Source organism: Hipposideros armiger, unplaced genomic scaffold, assembly GCF_001890085.2.
Source record: "Hipposideros armiger isolate ML-2016 unplaced genomic scaffold, ASM189008v1 scaffold_12, whole genome shotgun sequence".
In the NCBI taxonomy this organism is placed as follows: domain Eukaryota; kingdom Metazoa; phylum Chordata; class Mammalia; order Chiroptera; family Hipposideridae; genus Hipposideros; species Hipposideros armiger.
Genome location: NW_017731362.1, coordinates 8177730 through 8194823, shown reverse-complemented (window position 1 = coordinate 8194823; position 17094 = coordinate 8177730). Strand labels below are relative to the sequence as shown.

Here is a 17094-nt window from a genome sequence, read left to right as displayed (position 1 = left end):
TTTAAAACAACTAAGATGAGAATAAAGGACTCAAGGGTACTAATTTTGGGACTGTATGGTTTGGGCTATAATTAACAGAGTTCTAACAAAGAATATGTGTGAGAGTTTCTTTTATTTTATTGCTTTAACTTCTTCCACCTAACCAAAAAGTATTCTTCACTTGAAGAATACTAAGATTTTAAGGATTACCTATTGTAAGGAGTTCCTTGGACTACCATCACTCTCAATCACCTGATTTAATCTTTAAAAATGACTGTACGTATATAACTAAAATGTATGAGATTTGCATGAAGAGTCACTCTCTTCATGCATACCTGAGCACTTGAGTCCCTTCAAGAGTTGCTATGCCACCTAACATAATAAGACAACTAATATTCAGGCAGAATCACAAACCTCCACATTTTAGAAAGAATTTCCTTAAAAATTACTTAACTTGACCACTATCATAACCACTTAAGGCAGTATGTTTATACTCCTTATTTTAGACATAAGATGAACAAGACTCAGAGAAGTTAAAATACTGCCCTAGGATCACAACTGTAGTAAATGATGGAGCCAACTTTAACCAAAACTTTGTGACTTCAAACCCCTCTTCTTTCCAATATACCAGAATGTGTCTCTATCTGTTCTCTACCACCTTAAAGTAAACCATTCTACTGGACCAAAAAAATAAAACAGTGCATTAGTAGAAGCACTCTCAAACAGCTACAGATGCTGTTCAACATAATGAAAGCTTAGTCTACTTTTAAATAAATAATAATACAAAATGGACTTACCAGCACCCTCCCAATATTATAAAAGTTAGCATAAGTCTTTTCATTTTAATGCACTGAAAGTTCTGTTGCCAAAATTAAATTTTAACAACTTGCATTAAAATCTCTTCTGTATGTTTAAAAACATGTTTAAACTACCTTTGGAATAACTATTTTCCATCTGCTTTTACTTGCCTTTATAACTAAATAAATCTTTGAAAAGGGGAAGTGAAAATAAAGAATTTTCCACACTATGGAGCAACCATTCTTTTCTATGGCCTCCACTAAATAATAGATGTGAATATCCCAATAGATGTGAATATCCCAATATCTTACACCTATCAAATTGCATCTTCTTCCCAAGGCACAAAGTCTGACGACAGCTGAACGGTATGAGAAGACCACACACAAAAAGAATTACACTGTCTACAGACATTTCAGGTTACATTGCTTATATTTAATATCTTGCAATACTAAAAAAAAGGTTTCATTTTATGGAGGTTTTTTATTATTCTGTTTTCTTTTTAATAAAAATAAATCTTGAAGCACTTTCTTTTGGAGAATATCAACATTACACCATTTAAGCCTCCTGTTACATCAACAAAATTTTAAAGATTTCTAGAGATATTAAATTCCTCCTCAAGACAAACCATGCCCTGGTGTAGATTGTTATCAGTGCAGGTGCAACTACAACTCATCAGTTTGCTGCTTCTGAGGGGCAATAAGAAACCACAGAGAAATGTGTATCACTCTTGATTTCTTTATTTCCTCCGTGAAATGAACGGTTACCAACTTTCTACAAGAATTATGAAGTAAATGATGTATGAGTAAATATTTATAAAGTACTTTTATCATTATTGATTTTTTTAAACAATAGGACTCCTCCTCTACCCTTAATCATTCACTGGGCAAAGTCCTACTGCTATGCAACAGTTTGGCAAGCCTCCCAAGTCAAACTCGGAGTCTGCTCCTTGCAGCACTACTCTTGAAGCTCAACAAAAGAGGTTATGTAACTGTGAAGTCAAGAGAGACCCTGGCTGTATGGCCTGTTCTGTGTTCCTACAGCAGAGCATCTCAAACTCCTACAAACTTTAAGTGAATTTAATTATTCAACAATGTATCATGAGTCCTGAAACAGTAACACTGGGAACAGAACAGGGAACAAGTTTGCAAGGCAACCAGAAAAATCAGAATGGCCAATTCTCCTGCCTCTCAAAACAGTTTATGACACCTCACTTCACTGCTACTTTCATAGTTTATATTAAACAGTAGTGGGACAAAGTCAATGACAGGCTCCTAAGAAAATTTTCATACACTCATTAGAATCACAATTTGTTTTTAATGAAGATCCTTTTTTTTTTTCCTTTTTTTAAAGTAGTGAAAGAGCAGTTTATTAGAAGAAAAAGTACTTCAAAGAGGTAGAAGTGGGCCCGAGCAGAACGCAGTGGCTCAAGGGCCATTATTAGAAAGTACTCTCCAAAGGGTTAGGAGAGGGCCACAGTCAAGGCTGAAGATCCTTTTAATGAGTATATTGCAGGAATAAACATCATGCTTTTAATCTATGAAGTCTTTTAATAGATATAAAAGGACAGAATCAAACTACCAAAGATTGATTTTATTGTCTGTCTCCTATGAAACGATACCTCCGTTCCTCCTTTTCTTCATGACGATAAGTTGGTAGGATTCTCTGTTTGCTCTCAGGAAGCAGTTAAAATTGGATACAGTCAGGGCTGAGGCTTCCTTTTGGAGATAATCATATAGTGCTAGTTTTATGTGTACGTGCACACACGTGTGTGAATAATTATTTTCATTTGGTTTTATATATGTACGTGTGTAAATATATCTCCTGTTAACACCCTGAAAATTTCTATGCAACATGACCAAGAAAATATCTGTACACTCCTTGGCCCAAAAGATGAAAGTGCTTTTCCCTCTCAAAATAGAAAACAATTCCCTAAATCAAAGTATTAGACAAACTACTCATAGCACAAAGTTCAGCCTTAAAACCCTATATTCCAATAAGAATTTTCTTTATATTAACAAGTCCACTACAATTCTTTTCTATATTTAAAGTAATCAAGTCTCTAGTATAGGCTTTTAGTCCAAAAAAGAACTTTCTGAGTTGAAAACAATACCTGGGAGACACACACACACAGACAGAACGGTCTACAATACCTTTTCAGAAATCCATGGGGCCTGGCGGGTTTTAGAATTCAGTTTTTCAGATTTTTGAAAGAAATATAGAGTTCTATATACCATATGTTAAAAATCATCCTGCACCTGGCAACCATACAGTAACTAGTAAAACAGAGAATGTCAATGGTCACCCTTCAATGAGATTTTGCCACACAAATAGTTTATGCTGAATTTAAAGGAAAATTTTTTATTCAGACATTTTGGATTTCAAAATTGCAGATCAAGGATTGTGAACCTTTGGCAGGTAAAAGGTGGTCTTGGCATATATTAAATAAACTATGCTATCACCTAGAACAACAACAAAAAAAAACTAGCTTATGCTTAGGTAACAGACAGGTAGGCTATTTAGCAGATATTCTTGAAATGGCTCTAATTACTTGCCTCGTTGGCAAACTGTAAGTTCCCACCAAGAGATTCAACATGAAACAACTTTCCCCTTTAACTTTATTCCAAATTGAGACCAACACTGAAAAACATTTTCCAAAACCTTAGCATGTCAATGCCAAGCAGATAGGTAATGGGCTTCTGACAGATGACAAAGCCAGCTGGACATAGGAGGGCTTCCAAACAGCAAAAACCTAAGGGGACCTGCTAACTCAGGGGAACTCAAAGATTTTCACTCCTAGTCTGAGTCCCAATACAAGCTCAGATTCTCTAAACTAACCTGTGACTAAATCATGCTTCTGCCGTAAGTTTATAAAGTAAGCCTAGAATTTTCCCTTCTCTAGTGGCACAGCAAATCTTTTACTCAGCCCCAACAACCTCAAAACAATAAATGCCTCCAGGACTGAGAAGCTTGCTGCCTGGAAGCCCTCCTAGCAGGGATCCCAGCAGTGCCCCATCACTCTTCACAACCTGCTGAGAGCAGCAGCATATTTGCTCACTGATTGGAGTGCATGATCATAGGCAAGTTCAACCTGTGTTCTCTACATTAACCACCAATAAAGCGGTGGAATAAGAATCATGAATTGATCCTACTCGTTTTTAAAGCCTCACGATGGCTCATTGGCAACACCACCAGAAGAAAATAAACCAACAACTTTTGAGAAAGGCTGCCTCCAGAGAGACTTCCTTTGGGTAACTGGAATAATCTTTCAAATTCAAAGAACTCCCTCAGTTCAAATTCAGGTACTTTCCTAACACCTAAAACAGATCTGACAAAATGACATGTTGGGCCAACTTTCTCCATTTTTAATAACCAAAAAGATTGTAAGATATGGTAGTAGTAGTTTAAAAAGAAGTAATATTTTTTCTGTCCTGCACCTTACCTCAAGTTGTTTTATTTTGAAGGTTTCATCCCTGAGTCACTACCCAATGAAATAAAAATTAGTAACCAATCTTTAATCAGTTTTCATTTCTGTGTGATCTTTAAAGGTGAATTTTAAGTCCCCAATCAGCTTATAGTAGCTTGGATGACTCACCGTGGTCTTTATGAGAGCACAATTTTAACCTGGAACACGACAGCACATTTTAAACATAGAACAAAAAAAAAAAGCTCTCTCTACAAAAATATGTTTTCTTCTCAAGTCATGCGTATGCGTATGTTAAGAAATTACTGGATGGCCTAACTGGAAACAGAAAACTGGTTCAAATGACAGTTATATTACTAACAAATCTCTCTGTGCTTCAGTTTTTAATTAACAATTTCCTCCCTACCAAAACCATTCTCTTTCTAATGTAATGATCCCTTTTCACAGACTTCTATGGGTGCAAGATCCAGGAATAAAGACAGCTAAAGAATATGCTCTAGAGCTGGGCTTCTTACTAAGGAAAGGATAACATAGGCCTGCATCCCACGCCACTCTGGCCCATAACCCCAAAGAAACACAGCAAAACAGAAGCATGGAGATGCCATAATCTAAACATAATGCATCTTACTAGAACGTCAGTTTTACTCAATGACTAATTAAAACTATTTATATTACAACAAATATGTTCATGTTAAGGAGTAGAAAGTTAAATGCACAATGAGTTTTTAATATTTCTTCTGCTCACTGTAATATGTTACTTCAGGCTACAAGGGGAATGTTCCTTCGCCTCTCCCATTAAAAAAAAAAGTAGAGGGCCGGCCGAGTGGCGCGATGGTTAAGAACTGGCTTGGGACGCCAGAGGGCCCCGGTTCGGATCCCACATATGAGGGCCAGTGACACTGCCCTCTACAGCTAAGATGCAGAACAACAGCTCAACCTGGAGCTGGGCAGCTGTGAGTCGCCGGCAACGGCGAAGGCGGAGGCTGCAGCCCCTGCTGCAGTGGGTTGCCATGGGCTACCGTGTGTAGCCAGCAGCCAGCGTGAGCAGCCAGCAACTGCAGTGAGCGGCCGTCCAGAAGCCGGCGACTGATTTGCCTCACCTGGGAAGAGCGCAATGATGGTGCCAACTTGGGCCAGTGAAGCAACGTCTTCCACAACTAGACTGAAGAACAAAACGACAGCATCTTGTCTGTTCCCCTTCCCCCAATTCCCTAGCACTGTTCCCATCCCCCCAACTCCCCAATTAAAAAAAAAAAAAAGTAGAGGAGCCCTACCCTAGAGACTCAACGTTCTCTCTAATCTGTCTCCCAGTTTATTCTACCCTCTCAGGTCACGCAATTTTTATTTTATTTATTTACTGAGACTACACCTCATTCCAGAAAGAATTTCAAGTAGCTGACAGGGAATATGAAGAAAATACTACATCCAAGTGGCAATGCCAAAGCATGGAAGAGGGTTTTCAAAAAGTGTACAAATTTCTGCTCACTGTTCTGCACTATACAATATCTAGTCTACAAAATAACAGTATTAAGAAATCAACTATAAAAATAAAAGGTCCTTAGGAACCTTATGACCTTTCAAAACTACTCTTCTGCCTGATTTCTTTTTAGACTTTTAACAATACATATAATTTTATGGTACTAAAAAGCAACCTTGATATGTTGCCTTGATATGCATTTCCTCACCCATCATTTCAGGAAATGTCTCATTTTATACAAAGTAAAGTGAGATAATGCCTGTAAATTGCTTAGCGCCTAGCATATAAAAGTTCAATAGACACAGACAATAAAACTGGTTATAATTGTTACTATTAATAATAATTAATATTATCATTAGTATTACTTAAGAGGGTGCCACAATAATAACGGTAGCCACCAATTTTGAAGCAGCTGTGTGGCAGGCAATATACAGAGATAATCTTATTTGATCCTCACAAGGATTCTAAAGGTAAGCATTATCATCCACTTTTCACAAAGGAGAAACAGTATACTCGGATCATTTAAATGACTTGCCTAGAGCCACCCAGTTAGTAAATCGCAAAGCACCAATTCCAATCCAATTGTCTTGCTCCTGAGCCCAGTTCTTCCCACTACACTACACTGTCTCTCCTGTAAAAAGTCAAGAATTCAAGGGCTCTCTCACTGATTGACTCCAATTAGATTCCACTACATTTCAATAAACACAAGTCAAAGAACGACAGTAATTCCCTCGTCACCGCACAACTCATTTATATACAAACCTGCACCAAATGCCATCATACACTCCATTCATATACTAATAAAAAATCTGTATTTTTACATTAAGTAATCAACAAAAGTCACTAGTATTATATATCTAACTCCACCATTAGCATCAATCCTTGGCCTGATCATTTATCTCCCTCTGAGTTCATTTCCCTAAGGGTATTCATTCACCCACTTAGCTTTAATTACAACTTGTAGGCACAAAAAAAAAAACAAAACAAATCTACATCGTCTATCCAAAGGAAACCAAAGTGTGGATAAAAATATATACATGTACAAAAAGGTGTTCACTATCACTTTTTTTATAACAAAAAGCAAATTAACAAAATCCCTAAATGTCACGCAGTAAGAGAACTGATTTAACAAACTACACTACATCCATTCCATGTAATATCATGCTACAATTTTAAACCAAGTTTATAAAGAATCTTTGAGAACATGAAAAAAGTGCTTATACTATTAAGTGAAATTTCAAAAGCAGAACATAAAATGAAAATCACGAAGCTCTCAACTCTGCAAACATAGGACTACCAGGAAAAAGGACTAAAAGGAAATAAAACACCAATTTTCTCTGGATAGCGAAATAATGGGTGGGGTTATTTTCCCCTTGTTGGTTTTTCTGCTCTCCAATTTTCTTTTCAATGATGACTATGTATGAATTTTATAGGCCAAAAAGAGCTGTTTGTTTGTTTATTTGTTTAACCAACATCTTTAATTCATCTCCTGCACTCTTCTCCCATAAATCCCCAAATCAGCCAGAAAAGTCCCAGGTTGTGTGGATTTGAAAATGCTCAAAACCATTCAGCATCTTTATGCCTTCCAGCACTACCATCCTCCCATTATGCCAGAACTGTAACCACAGTCATGTGTTTCACCTACCAAAATCCAATCCTTCAAATTCTGTCACTCCTTTTCTTCCGGTATTTTCCCTTCCCACTTTCTATACTAACACCAAGTCCAGGCCTTCGCCAGCTCATACCTAGATTAGCACAGCGGCCTCCGGAATAAATAAATGCTTTCCTTATTCTATTGCCTCACCACTAACAATTCACTCCACCACAGCTCACTATGTGCCAGGCACTGTTCTTGGAGCTTTATCTGTATTAACTCAGTCAACATTCGTAACAACTCCATGAAGATAGCTACTACTATTATTCTTATTTTACAGATTAAGAAACAGAAGCACAGAGAGGTTAAGTAACTTACCCAAGATCATCCAGTTATTAAGTGGCAATTATTGGATTTGAACCCATGCAGTCTGGCTCCAGATAACAGTACATAAATATGAGCTCCTCCTGGAGTGCTCAAGTGGTGATCAATAAAAACCAGCTTTTCTTTCTCTGAATGTATAGGCCCCTGAAGCAAGCCAAATTCCCATTTCGGGGTCTCTTTATGCTATTCCACATCTAGAAGGCCAGTTCTTTTCTTCCCTCATTCATTTTTCATCTCTCCTTCAAAAGTCAACTCTAAATTCAACATCTCTGAGTTTTCCTTAGGCCAGTTCCCTGACTCCTCAGCATATCCTTATTCTTATGGACTCAATTTAAATTACATTAATGTGGAGCTGTTGACATTTTTTATGTTACAAAAGCTTATCTACCTCATAATTTTACATTTTATCTTCCTAGCTAGATAATGCAATGCTTCTACTATTTTTGGTCTATGTCCTTCTCCATTTCCCACCTTCCCAAAAGCTATTAGAATAGCAGGCTGCACAAAGTTGATGCTAAATAAATATGCAGTTAACTGATAAATCTGAGATAAATATAGCTCAACTATTTAATAAAGCAGAAAGTCATTCATTAGTCTTTTAAAGTGATATGTTTGTCTTCTCATTTTAGCACCTAAATGCAAAAGCATTAGATTTGTAATTTCAACAGTCCCATCCAAAAAATGTATTCAAGTGATGGCCAAAAGCAGTCCTACTAAATTATTTTTTTTTAAAAAAAGGTATCCCACACACTGTCCAGAATGGTCTTTTTTTTTTTTTTTCAGGAGACCTTTTCTAACAGTATTACTTTATTCTCCTATGGCAAGAGTTATCCAAGTCTTTGACAACACTAAGGAGGCAGTGGTATTCCAGGCATGATTACAAACTGTTAAGAACAGAAAAGACTATCTGGCTTTAACAAGAGATTATTCTAAATAACCCCATTAAATCTAAAGTGTGAAAACAACTGTGTTTATATTTAAGGTTGAGTATTTTCATCTTTATCTTCCTATTCCAAGAGAATTATTTAAAAATGCAAAGAAAAAGATATATCAAAGGATAGCCCAAAAGAAAGTTGAACTTGTATTTAAACTGTTAATGAAAACAGATAAAAATATTATACGTATGCCACGCTGTATCTAATAAACAACTCTCTAAAATATTGTGATCCAATCAAATTGTTTTTCAAATCTACTATAAGCCAATCACTACTTGAAGGAACATTACAGGAACTATTCTGAAAAGCACACAATACTCGTGGTTATAATTTTCTCTGATTTTTCTGTTTTCCAAGTTTGTATTTTCATATACAGATTTTCTCTAAAAGACTCCTTTGTTACTAGCCTTTTACCTGAAATGAGCCGCTTAACAGCAGACAGCATTTATCCTAACATATTATAGTTTCCCTCACATGCCTGCTGGCCCTGCAGCTACTCCACTCATCACTACAGCTTGCTGGAAGCAAATGTCTAACACGGTTTGATTACCCAAATAACAGCACTAAATATGAACAAGTGTGTATTACTACACATTATAGTTATACATTTCAGCACTGATAGGAACAATATGAGCCACACCCTCCTCATAACCTTACAATACCTTAAGTGAAGAGGCCAACCCTAGTTTCCACCCTATTTTAAATGACCATCCCTCCAGTTCAGTTAAAAAATATATATATATTGGTAAATCTTGGTTTCTTTCTTGATTTTCTTTTCTTGGTATTTTCAAATAATGGTACAGCAATTTGAAAAGCTTACTCCATGTTTAATATGATAAGTAGGTATTTAGTAATCTTACCACAGACTTTTGAAAAATTACTTCAGAAGTAGATGCAGCTATAAAAGTGAAACACCAGGAATCCTTGTGGTGATAGAACTGTTTTTGTTTCTTGACTGCATCCTTGTCAACAACCTAGATGTAACATTGTACTACAGTTTTGCAATGTTACCTTAGTGGGAAACTTGGTAAAGTGTATACCAAATCTCTGTAGTGTTTCTTACAACTGCCTATGAATCTACAAGTATCTCAAAACAAAAAATTTAACTCAATAAAAAAATTACTAAAAAACAATTTAAGGTCCGGCTGAGTGGCGTGATGGTTAAGAACTGGCTTGGGATGCCAGAGGGCCCCGGTTCAGATCCCACATATGAGGGCCAGTGACACTGCCCTCCACAGCTAAGATGCTGAACAACAGCTCAACCTGGAGCTGGGCTGCCGTGAGTTGCCGGCGACGGGTGTAGGCTGCAGTCCCTGCTGCAGGGGGTTGCTATGGGCTACCGTGTGTAGCCAGCAGCCAGCAGCCAGCGTGAGGGGCAAGCAGCCGCAGTGAGCGGCCGTCCAGAAGCCGGCGACTGATCTGCCTCGCCCGGGAAGAGCGCAATGATGGTGCCAACTTGGGCCAGTGAAGCAACGTCCTCCACAACTAGACTGAAGAACAAAAGGACAGCAAGTTGTCTGTTCCCCTTCCCCCAATTCCCCAGCACTGTTCCCATCCCCCCAATTCCCCAATAAAAATCTTTTAAAAAAAACCCAATTTAATGGGAATTTATTTTTCTGGCTCTATAGCAACATTTTCAAAAAGCCTATATGTACATATAAAAAATTTCTCCCCTCCCCCCACAAAAAAAATTGATCAGTAACTGAAGAATGAAAATGTAAGAGAAAGTAGTTCCTAAATTATTTCCAAAAATCCTGTGCAAGAAGAAATCTATAGTTTTACAAAAGTCTGATTTGACAGAAAAGTAAATCTTTACTTGCTAGTTAATATAACTTTCTAGATAGAAATATCAGAGACAGACAAAATACATACAGATGGCTCACAAAACAAATATATCCCACTACCTCCCAACATCTCTTATTACTTGGATTCAAAAACTAACAAAGGAAAATTTTCAGATAGTACATAACCATTTAAACTACTAAAAATTAAACCAAGTATCACAATTTAGTTCTACACAGTCAAACTCTGAAGTTGGAGGGAAGAGTGTATTTAAACACCTAAACTATTTCCATTTTGTCAATCCTTTCAACAAGCTTTCCTCTTATGCACTGCCCTAACACAGTGCCTCACCTTTATCTCCTACAGAAAGAAACACCTCTCTTCAGGGTCAATCTAAGAACACCTAACAGAATCTATCATACCAAGCAGAAAAATTCAGTCTTGTGAGGCAAACAAAATGAACACCATGATGAAGAAATAGTATTATAACAGACTCCTAAAGACAAATAAGTAATAGTAAATACACATTCATCTTTTCCATAGTGATTTTTGATGAAGTGTCAGCTATCATACGAGTTATTCGTTTTGCTTTAGGAATAAGATTAAAAACATAGCATCAGATATTCTAGCATATACTATATGTTTTCAATTTTAAAAACTCTACAAGTGTTATACTTCTCAAAAAATCCCACTGTGAAATTAAGTCATCCTCAAAAAGGACAAATAATCAAGAAAGGAAATTATATTGTACAATTATAATTTTCATGAGGCAAAAGGCTTGGGGTTTTACAAACATAAATCTTTAATCTTTAAGTCAGCTCTTCAGAAGAAAAGTCAGATCTTTAGATCCTTACATGCTGCAAATAAACAGGCATCAGGATGTATTACATATCCTTTGATATCAAGACAAAATTAATCAAATATCAATAAAGTACATAAATAAAATAATATTGCTATAACAATTTATTTTAGTCATGTCCTTTAAGAAAACAAATGCCTATAGGAAAACCATATCTACCAGTGTATATACTTTGATATAAAATAATCACATGCCATTTTTCCTTCCCTCAAATTAAATCCATTCACTAATTATTATTGAAGGTCACAGCTTTTAATTATTTTTTTCTGAATTTCAAACAAACCACAGATAAACAGTACTATCTTCACCGAATACAGGTGTTTAAATTCAAACTTTCAATATAAATAACAAGTCTAACAGCTTTAAAACTAAAAATTTCCTACTACAAAGAATCAAATACTATGACCACTTCTACAATGTAGAAAAATATTTTTTTTTCACTGTATAAGACAAGCTACAGAAAGAAGGACCCACAAGTGCTCCAAAGCCATGCTTGTAATAGACACCAAGTTCACATATACTTTTTAATTTCAGACTACAAAAATCAGACCTTAATTTTAAAACGTGAAAAAAATTAATTGCCCTTATTCTAAAAACAGACAGTAGTTCTAATAGCAAGTTTCTGAAGTCTATGTCCTTGATGTCAAAGATGTCAGTTAAATATATTTCCCACAATTCAAGCTGGAATTGCCTGAAACAGCAATATATCACTATTTATTTAATGAAATATACTAAGCATCTACTAGGTATTAGACAAAGTAAGTTTGAAAGTTCCTGAGAATGAATTATTAGCTGCAAAAATTGAGATGCACTCAAAACAGTAGTAAAGAAAGAAAATATAGCCTTCTTCTACATTAACTAATACTTTTCTTCCTCTTCCAAAAAGTAAGAATGTTCAAAATGATTGCCAGGAAATGGAAGGAGGTGGGAAAAGAGTCGGAGTTTGGCTGACATTTTACGATATTCTTTTGATTAAAGATATTAGCCTTAGGATATTTACAATCCAAAGTGCTTTTATTTTACTCAATTTGAAATGTTAAACGACATGGTAACCTTTTTCCCATAAGCTACAATGTCATCATTTAAAATGAATTTTAGTAAATTAAGTTAGCGTACGATTTTTAAATAACCATTTTTTAAATGTAAAGTGGTATAAAGTGATAAAATGATTATTAATTTAACCTTCTTCTGATGTTTTGTTTTCACAGTATCTTAAGAAATCAACTATCATTTACTAGGGGAAATAAAAGTCCCCATTCAAAGAGGAATTACCGAGTTTCAACCCAGCTGATTTTCTTAAGATGATACTATCATGGCTTTAGATTTTTTAGGGTTTTTTTGGGTTTTTTTCATCTCTGTCTCTGAACACTAGGAATAAAACTAAGTTAGACAGAAAGGTATAGCTTTTGTACACTAGAATGGACCTTGCTTATGGAATGTTTAATTTTTTTTAATCATGAGTTTAAATAAGTACAAAAAAATGCATACTTAAGAAATATGGAATAAATGTTAATAGAGCAGATTACTTATAAATATACAAGTAAATTTAAAGAGGACAGTGCTACTATAGGAATAGGAATCTAATTTAACTTACTCTAAACATTATCCTAATGTACCAAATGTAGGAGAATTCAGTCATCTAACAGGGATCATTTTAAAATAAATCTAACTCCTATTCACTTATTTTTAACTTTTATTTCATTAACCTTTTAAGTAACTGTCCACAAAAGTGTTAATTTGCTGCAGACTTTTAAGAAAATGGTCATCTTTTAAAATTAACATCTTACTAATTATTGCTTTACACAATTCCACTTCTCATATGCATTAAATACTGTTTTACCAATTCTTTAGAACCCCGGATTTAATCATGCTACTGGCTGGAAATTCTGCAAAATTTTAAAATACATATTTAAATAAACATTAAAAAATAAAAGACCACACATGGACCATAGAGCATTTTCTTCCAGTGCTTTTCTAAATATAGAGGCATGATATAATCCCTTATACTCAAACAAGACAATTTTGAATGCAAAAATTCATAGAGAAGAATAATTTTAAATCCATACTGAAATTTTTATAGCTATGTCAATGGATTCTTAGAGCAACAGCCCACATTTGAGGCTTGTTTTTAGTTATAATTTTAACTGGACATGAAGACTGGAATGAAGGAAGATATTAGAATACTTTATACTTTTCTACTCAACTGTATCACAACATCAAAATATGAGTTTCTGATTTTAGACATCATCTTACCTGATCCACTGAACTGACTGCTTCCCAGTGTCGTTGGTCTGGTTTTCCCACTATTAACAGGTGGGGAAAACATCTGCAAAATAACCCAAAGGTATCTGTTAGTCCTGAAATTCTTCTAGGCTCCTTGCAAACCAACAGTCATCAGTTAGTTACTATATTTCAGAAGGAAGTTAAAATGAAACTGGAAATATACACTCAGACCCAGAAAGGTAAATACACCAAGTGACGCTATTTCCTAACACTACTTAGAAATACTGGCTATATTCTGTCCTGAAGACCCAGTCACTTATATGAAAGATTCTAAGATAAAGTTTAAATGGTAAATGTCTGTCCATGATCTTCACTTTCTAACTATCTTAGTCTCATTACATTTACATTACAACTTAATACAGTCAGAATCATATCCAGTGAAACGACTACATACAATAAGAATCCACTATAACACAGTTTTTATAAAGTAGGTATTGGTCCTCCTGCCTCCTAACAGCCGTTAATAAAGGAATTCAACCCACTAGAAATAAGGACGGTGGGCTCTTTGGTTTCAGCTGATACTTTAAAGTCACTCGATTATTTCCTGTGTAAAAAATATTATATATATATATATATATATATATATATATATACACACACACACACATTTGTACTTTATATATGTGTGTATATACACACATATATATGCATCCTAAAAGTACTTAGCTCTAAAGGCTGCAAATTGTAGCCTTTAACTGGCTTTCTTGTAACTGACATCTTTCAGGTACCATAAACTATACCACACCTTGGAGGGAGAAAAGGTTAGAAGCATTGAAGAAAAAATTATCTTCTTTTTTCCTATGAAGTTCAAAATCCCTAACAATCATCAGGGTCAGAGGTGACTCAACCAAAGCTCATGGTTACATTGTTCTCCTTTTAGCTGGGTAAATCAAATGACCCCTTTGGCAATAAAGTTTTAAATCTGCACGTCTAGACATTACATCAAAGTTCAGGTGTCCAACTTGGGGGAGCTGGACTCCAGCCCTGAGAACTACTGCTCAAAGCAGAGGGAGTTCACGCTGCCTAGTCTCCAAGTCGCTTCCCCCACCTCCTTTCTTCCTTTTTTTTTGTAAACCTCAGCAGAACCCCAAGATGCCGCGGAAAGCTCTCATACCGCACTGAAGTCCAGCAGGTCGCTCAGTTCCTTGTCGGTCCCTATAGCGGCCATGCGCTGCTGCTGAGGATTCATCTTCGGCCACTTCTAACAGGTCCTAAGGTAGAGGGAGAACCAGGTTCAGCGAGAGAACACCGAGGGGATGGAGAGGGACGTAGGTGAAGAGCAAGAGCGCGGGGCTGACTTTCAATACCCAACTGGTGACCCCCGCCGCTCAGGCAGGGGGCGAGAGAGCCGGGCGCCCGCGCCCGGTCCGGGAATCCACGCGTTCCTCGGCGTGACCCGGAGCGACGCGGCGACTCCCGCAACTCGCCGCCTCTCCCGCAAGTTTCCAAGCCAGTCCCTTTTCCCTCCCCGGCGCCCCCTACCCCGCGCCGCCGCCCGGAGGTCCGCGCGCCGGGCCCGGCCGGGGTGGGGGTCTCGAGGGGCGGGTGAGGGACGTTGGGGGCGTCCAGCGAGCCGAGCGGCGGCGAGGGGAGATGCGAAGTGACTCACTCGCTCGGCAACAATAGAACTGACAAGTTGCGGCGAACGCGCCGCTCGCAGGCCCGCATCTGCGGCCGCAGCCGCCCGGACGTCCCCAGCGGGCCCGGGGGTTCGGAAAGCACCCCCCGCGCGTCCCAGAGGCGTTTTTAGAAAGAAAACAGAAACACCGACAACTAGTCTCGCTCTCGCCGGGCGTCCTCCTCCCCCGGCTCGGCCTCCTCCCACTTTTGCTGCCCTGCCCGCGGCCGGCCGGCCCCGGACCTGCCGAACAATGAGCTTGGCTCGGCGACCGAAGCAGCCCGCTCTCCCGCGCGCCCCGGAGCCCGAGCCGAGCGCCGAACGGAGCCCGCAGGCCGAGCGCGCCGCCCGCGGGCCTGGCCGCCCGCGACTCTCGCCTCCGTCCTCCACTCTGCTCCCCAAGTTGGAGGGGACCCCGGGCTCGCTCCGTACAAAGGGGCGCGGAGTTGGGGCGCAGGGCCGGGGGCGCCTCCGCTCCGGCAGGGACGCGGCGGCGCTCCGGTGCCCCCAGCGCCGCCACGGCGTCCCCCTCCCGCTCGCCTGCCCGCAATTACCTGCCGCCCCGTCTTCGCATCCAACCACCCCGATTAAAGTTCACTTTGGCCGGGAGAGCGAGCTGCGGCTTCCCCTCGCACCGCCCAGCGGCTCGATTCACTTTGCCCCGCGCGAGCTCTCGGATCCGGGAGGGTGAGGCGGCTCTCGGGCCTGGCCGCCCCTTCCTCCCCGGGGCGGGCTGGCGGTCCCCCCGAATAGAACTTGTGGGTCTCCTCAGGCGGACATTTTTTTCGCTAAGACGGCCTTAGCACCGCGCTCGGCTCGGCTCCGGATCCCTCCGCGCTGGGAAGAGCCCCGGCTTAACCCCTTCGTCCCCGTCCCGCTCCTGCCGCCCGCGCCGAGGAAGTGGGGCCAGCGGGGTGGGGGCGGGGCGGAGCCGGCGGGAACGGGGAGGGGCCGCCGCGCGGCCGGTGGACAAAGCCCGCGGTGGGGTGAGGCGGGCCGGAGTCGGGCCGGCGGGGAGGGGCTGGAGACACAGGCACCCCGCGAAGCAGGGCCGGGCGGCCCGCCGAGGACGCCTCTGCCGGGCCCCCAGGAGCCGGACGGCGGGCACCGTGGCGCCTCCTTGAGCTCGTCCAGCTCCTGCCTTGGGGCCCCGAAGTGGAACAGCGGAGAAGGCTTTGCGACCCATGTGGATCCGCTGCCCAAGCCACCCAGCCCGAGGCCGCAGAACCCTGAAGGCTGCCTTTCCGGAGCAAGCTGCGCTGGACGCTGGCCCCCGCGCTCGGCGCGGCCCGGAGGTTCCAGCCCCGGGAGGCTGCGCAGCGATGGGCTTCAGAAGATGCGTGTGTTGGGAAGGGACCCCCCGACCACCTCAATCGGCTCTTGAAGTAGGTGCGGTTGGTCAAATTTGTTGCTGAGTGGAATGCAGAAGGGGCAAAAACTCCCTCAAACCACAAAAAGCAGCATGGGCTTCAGGTTCCCAAATACTCTACTCACTGAAGTCCCCACGTCTACAATAACCTCTTCGCACCCGAATGCCATTCGGAGCTACCGAGCTGCACAGCAGGACGGGTTCTTGGAAATGGATCAAGCCAGTCCCTTCATTTGACAGTGACGGCCCAGGGAGGCTCTGTTGCACAGCCACTATATTGGCACAAGTTCTGAACTTGGCCTGAAGAAGCCCCAGAGTGGAGAGAAGACAAAATCACTAAACCTCAATTCCTTACGATTCGGAGATGGAAGATTTTCTCTAATGGCAGTCAGTGTTTGCACTCTTTTGGGTCAGTGAGTGCTGTAAAGATCCAGGCAAGAGAAACACTGTGAAGAAAGGAGATACATCCAAAGTAACAAATTGAAGGAAGCAGCCAACGCCTTGAGGGTATCAACATGGCAAGTAGGAGACTTTGGAGCCCAGACTTACATGGAAACAAGGAGATAGATTCCCTGCAAATATGCAATTACTATAC

The 17094-nt window shown here is 40.0% G+C and overlaps 1 protein-coding gene across 8 annotated transcripts in view; it reads right to left on the bottom strand.

Moving 5' to 3' along the window:
* The window catches only part of TCF12 (transcription factor 12), a 334886-nt gene extending 318934 nt beyond the window's left edge, over positions 1 to 15952 (bottom strand). For 5 of the 8 annotated variants that reach the window (XM_019665578.1, XM_019665554.1, XM_019665598.1 and 2 more), the window contains exons 1-3: positions 15685 to 15952; positions 14627 to 14723; positions 13483 to 13555 (exon numbers count right to left, since the gene is read on the bottom strand). In XM_019665578.1, coding sequence (XP_019521123.1) covers positions 13483 to 13555; positions 14627 to 14701 — 148 coding nt within the window. In that variant the 5' untranslated portion in view covers positions 14702 to 14723; positions 15685 to 15952. Of the gene's footprint in view, positions 1 to 13482; positions 13556 to 14626; positions 14724 to 15121; positions 15221 to 15684 lie in introns of those variants that run through there. The other 3 variants (XM_019665616.1, XM_019665606.1, XM_019665561.1) reach the window with 3 other exon arrangements.
* Between the last annotated feature and the right edge of the window lie 1142 nt (positions 15953 to 17094).